Genomic DNA, 12,317 nt, shown 5'->3' with positions numbered 1-12,317 from the left:
TTCCTCTAGAGCTCGGTCTGCCCAGTCTGGGTCATAAGAGCTGGATGATAAGAGGCTCATTCGGTTTATGGCTAAAGGACTGAGGCATGTGTCTTAATCCAAACAATGCTTGTATTTTATATGTTATGGCATGCCAAAATGGAAAACCCTAGGTGAAAAATAGTTGATTTCAGGCTTCTCAAACATTCTATATATTACCCTAGAGAGGAAATTTTTCCCAGAAATGGTAAAATAGATGGTAAACCGTGTTTTCAAGACCCCACCATCTGCACAAGCATGGAAGAATCAAGTATTGCATTAAATGACATATGGTTGCAACCATATGAAACGGTCCCATGTTGTCTTCCAGAAATTTCACCACCATTTCCAATTTTCCAAACCACCCAGTATATATTTCCCTTCCATGGTCTCCAAATTCAACAAGAGAAGAAGAAAGAACACAAGAATTCTGATCAGCTCACACTTTTATGATCTCCATGGCTATGAAAAACAGTGAAGAAAGTGTTAAAAGCTTAATGATGCTTAAGCTTTTCGTTAGAAAGATACAGCGAGGTCTCATGCATTCAGCAACCAAAGGATCAAGCCTGAATGCAAGCAAGTTAAAGAAAGATCAGATAGAAGCTGCAAAAATGGTACCAGAAGATGTGAAACAGGGACATTTTGCAGTACTTGCAGTGAAGGGTGGAGAACCAAAGAGATTTGTTGTGGAGTTAGAACACCTCACTAATCCAGCATTCATGAAGTTGCTAGAGGATGCTGAAGAGGAATATGGATTTCAGCAGAAAGGAGTTCTTGCAGTACCTTGTCAACCTGAAGAGTTGCAGATAATTCTTGGTGAGAGGAAAAACAGAAGAATGAGCACTGAATGGTAGTAGTACATATATATGCTGCTAAATCAAGCTGCTTTTGCAGCAGTTCTTGGTTTTGTTTAGAGCAGAAACATGAATATTCTAACCACATATTCTTTTGTTAGTTGAGTATTCGTTGGTGCTTAATGTGAGAAGTAATGAATATATATTTGTATGATGAGGAAGATGATCCTCTCCAATTAGCTTAGGAGTAAGGCTTAATTGAGTGGATTGTATATTATGCTCAACAAACAGCAAAGAAGAATTGTGGGTCTTGAATTCTGGTTCAGGAAATGAAAATCTAATCATTTAACTTCAGTTGAAATGTATTAAATTAGCTTTAATTTGGGGTTGTAATTCTAAGCTCAAGCATGCAGTCTTACTACTAAATTTTTCTCCAGACTTTCACATAAGAATACAAGATTTAAGTTTAGATTCCTAATTATTTAGTAAATTTAATTATTAGGAAGTAATATTTTTTTTTTATTCGGAATTGTATTATTATTATTTTAAGAGTTTTAAAATATTTATTATTTTCTTGTTGGTTTTATATTTCTAACTAAATTTGGTTTATATTTTCTTATTTTGAGATTTCTGGCAGTAGGACTAATTATCACTCTAGACATTTAGTATAAAATGTAGGATGACCATTATTAAGAGTTAATAATTTAATAAGGATTTGAAAAATTTTCCCTTATAGACAGTAATCATAATGTCAATGCAACAACAAAATATATGTTAAACTTTATTATATAGCCATGTAACTGATAATTAATTATAATGAAATTTCATATAAAATTCAACATAATTAATATCTATGAAAAAAACGTCACACAATATCACATTTAACTATTGTATATAATAATTTTTCAACTATTGGGTAGAAGTAGAGCCCGTATAAGACTTGTAAGGAACGGCTATATCCGTTAACTCTGAGCTCCTAATTTCTGTGAGGCGGCCATTAATCAAAACTATACTTGCCTGAGATAGAGATCAAGTGCAAGAGTCCAGAGAGCAACAATTTCAAAGATTTGAATGGAAAGTATGTTGGATTGACAGATAATCTAGCATCAAAAGTATACTGATCTGGTTGTATACTCTTCTAACACTAATTTATCATGTTGTAATGAGACACCAAAACTAAAAATATTATGACTCATTAAAAAATTTAAAATTTTATAAATTTAAATTTAACTTTCGTTTCAGCATAAATTCTTTCAAAATGGTGTTAGTTTTGTGGGTATTGGCAATATAATGAAATGATATATTAGGTTTGTAGAAGGATAATATTTGTTGTTGTATCACAATAAAGATTACAACCTATTTATATATGAAAGACAGTATCTAAACGGAAAGGAAAATCAAGTTTATGATTATACAATTCCTAAAATTAAGTAACTAACCCATCTATTAATATTTACTTCCTATAACCTATAACACTCCCCCTCAAGTTCGAGTATAAATGTTAATCATGCCCAACTTGTTACATATATAATCAACTCGAGTTCCATTTATAGTTTTAGTGAAGATATCTCCTAATTGTTCTCCAGTTCGGATATGTCCTGTTGATATTATCTTTCGTTGGACCTTTTCACGAATAAAATGACAATCAATCTCGATGTGTTTAGTCCTCTCATGAAATACTGGATTAGAGATAATGTGGATAGCTGCTTGATTATCACACCACAACTTAGCAGGCACCGAATTTGTGAACCCAACTTCTTCTAATAGTTGACGTACCCACATGACTTCACAAACAGCTTGTGCCATGGCTTGATATTCAGATTCAACACTAGAACATGAGACCACATTTTGCTTCTTACTTTTCCATGAGACCAAGTTACCTCCCACAAAAACACAATACCCAGTAGTTGACCTCCTATCAACTTTCGAGCTTGCCCAATCAGCATCAAAAAAGCATTCAATATTTGAGTACCCATGGTTTCCATAGAATAGCCCTCGCCCTGGGGCCCCTTTAAGGTAACAAAGAATCTGTCCCAAAGTATCCCACTGGACAACAATAGGAGATGACATAAACTGACTTACCACACTCACTGAATATGCAATATCAGTATGAGTCACCATCAAATAATTCAGCTTGCCAACTAATATTCTATACCTTTCAGGATCTGCAAATGACTCACTGTCTTCTGTGGTAAGTTGAAGGTTAGGAGTCATTGGGGCACTACAAGGCTTAGCACCCAATTTTCCTGTTTCTGCTAACAAATCAAGAACATATTTTCTTTGAGATAAGAAGATGCCTTTCTTACACCGCATAACTTCGATTCCTAAGAAATATTTCAATGAACCCAAATCGTTTGTATGAAACTATGTTTTAAGAAATTCTTTTAGGGATGTGATGCCAGCAATGTCACTTCCTGTGATAACGATATCATCCACATATACTACAAGCAGAATTACTCCACTATCAGAATTTCTATAAAACACTGAGTGATCACACTTACTCATTTTCATTCCAAACTGTTGGACCACTTCACTAAACCTACCAACCATGTCCAAGGACTCTGTTTCAAGCCGTAAAGGGATTTTCGAAGTCTACAAAGCTTGCCTGACTCCTCCTGAGCAACAAAACCGGGTGGTTGCTCAATATAAACCTCCTCCTGAAGATCACCATGAAGAAAAGCATTTTTAATATCCAGTTGATGCAAAGGTCAATCATGTGTAGCTGCCAAGGAAATAAACAATCGAACAGATGCGAGCTTAGCAACTGGGGAAAATGTATCAGAATAGTCAACTCCATAAGTTTGTGCATAACCTTTGGCCACTAAACGGGTCTTGAGGCGAGCAACAGATCCATCAGGATTTACTTTCACGGCAAACACCCATTTACACCCAATAGCCCGCTTTCCTGGGGGCAAGGACATCAACTCCCAAGTACCATTAGTGTCAAGGGCCATCATTTCCTCTTCCATTGCAGCATGCCAACCAGGATGGGACAAAACCTCAATAACAGTTTTGGGAACTGAAATAGAATCTAAAGCAGTGGCAAAACAACGAGAAAAAGAGGATAATTGATCACAAGAGACACAAGTTGAAATAGGATAAGTGCAAGTACGTTTACCTTTTGGAAGAGCAATGGGCAAATCCAAATCAGACAGTGAAGGATTAGTGGAAGCAGGATCTGTCAACGAAAAAGCGGGTAGTGGAGCGGAGTCAGAGTCCTCTAATTATCTGGAATACACATGAAAGATGGGTGGGCGACCTGGCACATGAGTGAAGGTGTAGGAGTAGTCTGAGAAGACAGAGAGCGAACAGTGTATAACAAGAGGTCATCTTTCTCCCCTTAAGTGTTATAAACAGATGATGGCGGAAAAAACGGAGTGGATTCAAAAAATATTACATCCGCAGACCCAAGATACCGATTCAGATCATGAGAAAAACAACGATACCTTTTCTGACGTCGAGAGTAGCTATGGAAGACACATTTGAGTGATTTGGGATCCAATTTAGTAACCTATGGACGAACATCATGAACAAAACAAGTATACCTAAAGATACGTGGCTCAATAGGAAACAAAGATTTAGTGGGAAACAAAATATTATAAGGAATATCACCATGAAAGATGGAGGAAGGCATGCGATTGATAAAAAAACAAGCCGTGGATACAGTATCAGCCCAAAAACATTTAGGTACTTTCATTTGGAATAAGAAGGCTCTGGCTACTCTAAGAAGATGTCGATTTTTTCTTTCGGCAACTCTATTTTGTGAAGGAGTGTCAAGGACTGATGAAAAATCCCTTTTTGTAACAAATAAGATTGAAATTCCCTAGAGAGATACTCTTTAGCATTATCACTTTGCAATATACGAATGGGAATATTGAATTGGGTTTGGATTTCAGCATGAAACGCACAAAAGATAGAAAATAATTCTGAATGACTTTTCATTAAAAATAACCAAGTAGTACGAGAGAAGTCATCAACAAAAGTAACAAAGTACTTAAAGCCATATTTAGACACAATAGGACAAGGACCCCAAACATCTGAATGTACTAACTCAAAGGGGAGACGAAACCTGTTTATTGACTCGAGACACTGAAGGTAAACGATGATGTTTGGCAAATTGACAAGACTCACAATCTAAAACAGATAAAAAATGAAACTGTGGATATAACCTCTTCAAAACCGAGAGAGAAGGATGCCCCAAACGACAATGAACATCAAAAGGTGTTAAACGCGTGGAACATGCAAGAGATTTAGGTAGTTGCTGATCCAAGACGTAGAGACCTTCTGACTCATGCCCTCTACCAATAATCTGCTTCGTCGAAAGATCCTGAAAAATACAGTGATCAGGAAAGAATGAGACACAACAATTCAATGCACGAGTGAGTTTACTAACAGAAAGCAAATTAAATGCGAATTTAGGGAGACATAACACAGAGAAGACAGAAAGAGAAGGGGTTAAGTTGGCATGACCAGAACCCATGACAAAAAATTTAGTATCATCAGCAAGAGTAACATAAGAAAGCGATGCATGAGACTCGAGATTGGACAAAGGGGTAGAATTACCTGACATATGATCGGTAGCACCAGAATCAATAACCCATTTGAAGGATGAAGATACAAGACATGCAGTAGAATTATCTCACTCGGCAATTGCAGTGATAAAGGAGGAATTAGAGGATTTCAGATATGCATGGTATTGGATGAATTTTGCATACTCATCTGTAGATATTAAAGTTCCCTGATCTGAAGGGGCCTCAACTGCCATATGCGCCATTTGTGTGCACTGATTCTTATTCTGTAGAATAGTACCTGTGAACAGTACCGATGAACAGTACCCGTGAACAGTACCGATGAACAATACTCGTGAACAGTAACTGTGAACAGTACCGGAAAAAAAAACACCTCCACCCAACACTCGAACGGCAAACAAACCTCAGATCTGACAAGGGGACAGTGTGGCAACTTCAGCGATGGTGAGATCCAAATGTTACCTTTTATGGATAACCCAAATGAACAGAACTCTAAGTCTAAAAAAATTTTTTTTTTAATTTGACGAGAGAGAAAAAAATTAAATCTCTACGAGAAAGGCTCTAATACCATGTAAAATGATAATATTTGTTGTTGTATCACAATAAAGATTACAACTTATTTATACATGAGAGACAGTATCTAAATATGAAGAAAAATCAAGCCTATGATTATACAATCCCTAGAATTAAGTAATTAACCCATCTATCAATATTTACTTCCTATATTAACATATTTACTTCCTATTCTATAACTTATAACAAGATGTAACTAATAATTTCTTATGAATCTCACTATATTTGTTTATTTTCTTAAAATATCATTTTATAATTAATTAATCCTACTAATCTGCATAAATAGTTCAGACTTCTTCTAATTTTGGTTAAATTTTGGATCGTAGAGGTTTGCCGGAAGCGAGGTGGTTCTAGGCGTAAAAATTTAGGTCAACCTGGAAAATGGTAAGCCATTTTTGGCCTTTTGAACGGATGATTCTCCTCGTGCTATTTTTCATTTTCTCATTCAGAAACATTGGACCAGAACATCCCCCCACGGAAACATGTAACATCAATTGGAAACCAGCTACTTATTATAGCATTATCAGAAAATGCTCAGACTAATCTGTCCCACCATTTTTAAACTACAGTGATCAGCTGGTTATTGTAGTATCATCAAACAAAGCTCAGACTAATCTATCCCACCATTTTTAAACAATTGTGATTCATTTAAATAATTTATTATTAAAAAAACAACACATACAAACATAAACTACACACAAAAGCCATTCAGTAGTTATTCCAGGGCTTCAATCATTACTCCATATGCGTAGAAGAGTCTACTTATATGGTATCATGAGAAAATTTAAGAGAAAACATTTGTCTGAACCACCAGTACTAAGCAGAACTAAAAACAAATGCTAAAGGCATAATCTTGTATTTTCCGCAGGTCCCATCTGTTCCCACAAATTCATCAGGAGAAATTGTGAAATGGAGAGCTATGGGAAGTAGTGAGGCCAGTTGATATAATAATTGTCTCGAATTTCTCTGTCCATCTCATTCCACTGCAACAAAGTCAGAGTTCACATGACCATTAACATTGCCAACATGGTTCTCAATTATAAGCAACAAAAACTAGATGAATGGTCAGCAGCTATATTAACTAAATGAATCACCTTAAATTTATATGGTTGATTCTTCTTCATTGCTTTCTTCCAATGGTATTGCTCAAATAGAAATGCCTTGTCATGCCAACTGCACACACATTAAACAACATCAAGCAAGACCGAAACTGAACAAAATAATAAATGCACCAAGCTGGTAGGTTAGGTAATCACAATGGTAGTTGTAATATTACACAATCAAGTACTAATTTGGAGCTAATTGTAACACTAGCAACAATTCTTTTTTTCTTTTTCCGTCAAAGAAGGCTAATAGTAATCTCAATAGGGATGGTAAAAGTAGTAGCCATTATCTCACTGCCATTCATTCTAACAAAAACTTGTCACCATTGGCAATACAAGGACAGCTTCCCATTTTAATGCAGTAAGTGATACCACTCATAAATAGCATCAAGGCTACATTAATTGCTTCAACTTCTCTCCAAAATCCTGCAAACCATTTTGGATGAAGTAGGCACAGAGAATACAGCATACACCAATCATCTTCATATGCTAATGACAGAAAAGTTATGTGATGCTAAAGCACGAGTTAACCCATCAGATAAAAGTCACTTAAACTCTCTGAATGCTAATTCCAACCGAACCAACCAAAGGGATGCAAATAACTTTTACGACTTGATGATAAGCAACCAATCAAATAGCTAATAGCTAGCTCATAAGAAAAGACTCCATAATGTCTCCAAAAAAATTCCACAGCTTTATCGAATTTGTGAAATTCATTTTGCTATTTGATAGCTTCCTTGATTTTTCTTTTTTGAAATAGAGCCGATTCAAAGACCATAGGCTGCAACCCTAATACATCCTTGGTTGAATCAATAAAGGAAATCCTCTCCACAAAACAATTCAAAATCCAATAACTCAACAAGGACTAAAAATGCACAAGACTTACAGAGAGAAACCCTAAAACTAGAAATGGGGAAGAGGATAAGAAAGAGCGTACTTGAACTGATTAGTGAGCTGCCACAGGTAGGGATTGAAAAAGGTCATCACAGAGAAAGCGGCCGACCCAATCCATATGTTGAAGAAGCGATCCGTACCGGAATGCGGCACTCCTGGGTCTCCTCTGTATGCATTTCCAAAGTACTTCTCCATCGCCTCCGCCGCCTCGCCTCGACTCCTCTCCTCTATCGTCCTACTCTGCTCCAAGCCCGAGCTTCCAATTGCTTCCTTTACAATGCTTATCCGCGAAACAAGAATGGCTTATCCAGGAACGGGATCATATAGGTTTGAAAGCCCAATGGACTTCAAAAATGGGCTGAGCAGAAGATCCAGGCCCATCAGTTTTGGAAATTTATATATTCGAGCGAGTGAGAATACATGATTGTTTAAGGAAACAATTACTGTCGGATCTCTAAATTTTAGTAAAATATTTTAAAATATAATTATTTAATTTTTTATTAAAAATTTCACTAATTAAAAAATAAAATAGTTTATTAAAAAATAAAATAATAATTATATTTTCTTTTCACTAAAATTGAAAATAAAGAAAATAAAATATAAAATTTTTTAAATTTATTCATATATATTTATCATCGATTAAATCTGTGAATACAGTGATTATAAATTTTAAAAATAATATAAAAAATAATTTATATTTTATTTTATTTAAATTTTAAAAATAACTTAGAAAATAATTTATATTTTATTATATTTAATTTAATTTAAATCGATTAAAATTGAAAAATGTACATAAAAATTTGTAAGCTAAAGTCTAAAAAATAAAATTTTAATAACTATGCATTAATTATCAATATAAATAATAATCTAAGAAATTAAATTTTAAATTTTATAAATAAATTAAATATCATTTTTAAATTTTTATAAATATTAAATAAAAAAATGACCATAATTCAAATCTCATTTAAACAATAATCTATTAATACATAAATTTCAATTAACAAACTCATAAATCCATTAACAGTCCATGAATAACTGAACAAGATAGAGAAGATGGAGATGATACTACAAAAGGAAAAGATTAAAGGAAGAAGAAAGGGATGAGAAAGTACTTAAGGGTGAGAAATGAGAGAGTGAACTGCGACGGAATGGAATTAGGAGTTTTTTAAGATTATATATGTATATGTTGATTTGATTTGTTGGATTTAATTTATTTATTTTTAATTTAATTAATTAATTTTAATTAAAAAAATATTTATATCTTTTAATTTAAAATTAACGAATTTATTAACCATTATTAATAAAGATGAAATAGTTGCATTTTAATATAATAGAAATTATTTTAAGCTTATGAACAAAAGCCACTGTGCCTGATTGTTTCTTCTCCATCCCTTCTCTCTCGATCCCCTCTCGGTCCCCAGCTCTGAGGGTTTTTCAATCATCCATTTTCCCTCCAATTTTATCTCTAACTTCATTACAGTTCTCTTTCACTTTGAACCCTGAAAATTCCTCTTCTTTTAGGGTTTATCATATATCCTATACGATTATTTTTCCACCCTAATCTCTTTTTTCTGCTTCTTCAATGATCTAATTGATCTGGGATTCTTCAGTTTCGTTTCTTTCTTTTGGTTTTTGAATACATCTCTGCTGTTCACTACAATTAGCATTTCTCTTTCTCTCTTTGCTTTTCGAGGAAAATCTTGATGTTGGATGGTTCCTTGGCTTATAGTATTTCAATTGGTTGGTGATTAATGGAGACATGACGATTCAAATATGAGCAATGGAGGTACAGATACTGTACAAGGAAGACCCAAAGCGTATGACTTTGGTCAGGCGGTGTCTAGAATGGCAGTTGCGCAAATATGCGAGGCCCTGGGTTTTCAGGGTTTCAAAGAGTCGGCTTTAGATGCATTTACTGATGTAGTAATTCGTTACCTTCTTGACCTAGGCAAGATTTCAAGCTTTCACGCTAATTTATCAGGTAGAACCCAATGTAATTTATTTGACATAGTTCGAGGTTTTGAAGAAATGGGTGCACCGCGAGGGTTTTCGGGTGCATCAAATTCTAGCAATTATGTTATTAATTGGGGTGATGTTAAGGATATAATTGAATTTGTGGGTTGTACCGAGGATATCCCTTTTGCTCAACCAGTGCCATCTTTTCCAGTTGTTAGAGATAGGAGATTGATTCCCAGTTTTTTAACCATGAGTGAAACACCACCTGGGAAGCATATCCCAGCTTGGTTGCCTGCTTTTCCTGATCCTCACACGTATGTCCACACTCCTTTGTGGAATGAGAGGGCTGCGGATGCTCGTGCTGAAAAAATTGAGCAAGCAAGGCAAAGGAGAAAGGCAGAGAGGGCTTTGTTGAGTTTGCAGCAGAGGTTGGTGAGCAATGGCTCAGCAGGAGCATCTTCTTCGGTGGCTGGTAATGACAATGTTAAGGAATTAGGAGTAGTTGAGTCTAACACATTTCTTTCCATCCCTTTGAAACCTGGGGAGAAGGATGTTTCTGCCATTGTGTTGCCGGACAAGGTAAAACACACTGTTTGTTTGATGGAGGCTTTTGCACCTGCTATTGAAGCTGCAAAGGAAGATGGCCTTCCAGATGGTGGAGACAGTGCGAGGAGGTTGCTTCCTGGGAAGAGGCCTGCTGTGAACTTTAAATTTAAAACTGGGAAGAAGCTACTAGGTGAACCTTTGGATTTGACTCTTACAAGGAAGGGTGGAGGGAGAATGGGGCATTGGTTAGGGAGGGATGAGGAGAGGGATGATAAGAAGAGGAGAGCAGAGTATATACTTAGGCAGTCTATGGAAAACCCACAGGAACTCACCCAGTTGTAAAGTAATTCATTGACTGACTAGCTTATTCAAGAATGGCTGCAGCAGTGGGCTAGGGGGCATATTAAGTGGATATCATGAGATTCTGTTTGAGTCCCTCCGATTCCTACTAACAATTTTTTTGGGTATGTGAGTGCTTGTTTTCTGTTTCTTTGTATTTGGTCTCAACTGATGCTTTGACAGTTTGACAGTGAAGTGTTAGCCTCTTTGTTCCTCTTTGGATATTCATGTGGAATTGATTTCTTATAGAACTGAATGCTGACAAGGGGTCATATATCCAAACCCTATTAGTTTGGGATTAAGACTTAGTTGTTGTATTATGGAAAAAATGCAGTGTGCTTCCTGGTTCTGGCTATTGGTGCCTCTCTCTGTGTTTTGACATGCAGTAAAGTTTATATATGTAGGATATTATGCAATTCTGCAAATAGCATGATAATTGTATCATGCGTTAAACAATTTGAGGCAATAGTTATCTAGAGGAGGAAAAAGGCAATACCTCCCATAATATGAGAAATAGTCGCTAAATACCAGTAGTTAACTTAAGAAGAATGTTCAAGTATCCAGTTTAGAGATGGCTTTCTACATATTTCTGCTGTGTAGCATTTATTCTACAAATTATAAAAATGTAAACACTTTAATTTCTTACATGCTCGATAGAACACTGGGTGTAATATGGACCAGATATTATTATTACTATGTCCTGTTGACAGCATGTAAATCAGCATTAAATTTTTCTACTCAAAAAGAGAAAATTGGTATTTGGTGCATGCACATTTTAATTTGACTTCATTCATGGAAGTTTATTAGTATTTGATTGCATAGCAATTCAAGGTTTCTGTATTATTGTTGGTGCACTTTATGATGGGATTTTTTGGAGTTTTGTTGCATCATACGAGATGTATAGTGCAGTCATTTTATTGGATCCAAATTATTCTTGGCATCTTTGAGAAATGGAGGATATGCAAAATACCTTAATGTCGCGACTGAGAACTTTTTAGGCTGGGCAGATTACATTATGAGACCATTTTGAGAAATGCTGCTTTCTCGAAGATGCTTACTTCACTGGCAATTTTTCTTCCATTGTTTTACGTTGGAAGACAAGGTTTGTTTTGTAGAGAAAATAATGGCAGAAGCTTGTGGTTTCCGCTGGCAAATGAATTGGAGTTCACAGGCGGATACTGCAAGGGGAATTGGGGAAGACAAGTTCCCGTCCTATGCAATAGTTCGTATTTTGGAGGGGCTGTTGTGCCTATTTTGCTTGCAATTGTCTGCATCTTTTATCGATAGGATTCCAGAGGAAAAAAAAAAACAAAGTTGATCGAGTATATCTAATCTGGATCTGGAGGTTTTATTTTTGATTTTTTGTGAATTTTAAGCAATTTGAGGATGCAAGTTAATTGCACCAGTAACTTGTGGACTTCTCTATAATGCAGCCTCCTGTTTTACTATTTTCGGCTGTCTTGGTTTTCTCCTTTTATTTCTATTTATACACAGGTAATAGCGTGCCATCTCACATATTCCACCACAAGAAAAAGCAATTAGCAGTAAATCACTTTTATCAAAGA

General features: G+C 35.5%; 3 protein-coding genes across 3 annotated transcripts; 2 read left to right on the top strand and 1 right to left on the bottom strand.

Annotated features, from left to right (window-relative positions):
- Window positions 1–413: 413 nt before the first annotated feature.
- On the top strand, window positions 414–1,166 carry LOC110621789 (auxin-responsive protein SAUR32). Its single transcript, XM_021766092.2, has one exon. It carries the CDS (start codon window positions 468–470, stop codon window positions 870–872), a length of 405 nt encoding a protein of 134 aa, XP_021621784.1. The 5' UTR covers window positions 414–467; the 3' UTR covers window positions 873–1,166.
- Window positions 1,167–6,557: 5,391 nt separating this feature from the next.
- On the bottom strand, window positions 6,558–8,208 carry LOC110620108. The gene is made up of 3 exons (XM_021763691.1): window positions 7,955–8,208; window positions 7,009–7,087; window positions 6,558–6,897 (listed from the first exon to the last, which is right to left on the bottom strand). The coding sequence occupies exons 1-3, from the start codon at window positions 8,104–8,106 to the stop codon at window positions 6,832–6,834; spliced, it is 297 nt and encodes a 98-aa protein (XP_021619383.1). The 5' UTR covers window positions 8,107–8,208; the 3' UTR covers window positions 6,558–6,831.
- A 1,049-nt stretch (window positions 8,209–9,257) lies between these two features.
- On the top strand, window positions 9,258–12,200 carry LOC110620095 (transcription initiation factor TFIID subunit 8). Its single transcript, XM_021763675.2, has one exon. It carries the CDS (start codon window positions 9,685–9,687, stop codon window positions 10,753–10,755), a length of 1,071 nt encoding a protein of 356 aa, XP_021619367.1. The 5' UTR covers window positions 9,258–9,684; the 3' UTR covers window positions 10,756–12,200.
- The last annotated feature ends 117 nt before the right edge of the window (window positions 12,201–12,317 follow it).

Source organism: Manihot esculenta, chromosome 8 (genome assembly GCF_001659605.2).
Source record: "Manihot esculenta cultivar AM560-2 chromosome 8, M.esculenta_v8, whole genome shotgun sequence".
NCBI lineage: Eukaryota > Viridiplantae > Streptophyta > Magnoliopsida > Malpighiales > Euphorbiaceae > Manihot > Manihot esculenta.
Note: the sequence above shows the minus strand (reverse complement) of the source record. Positions and strands in the feature narration are given on the sequence as shown.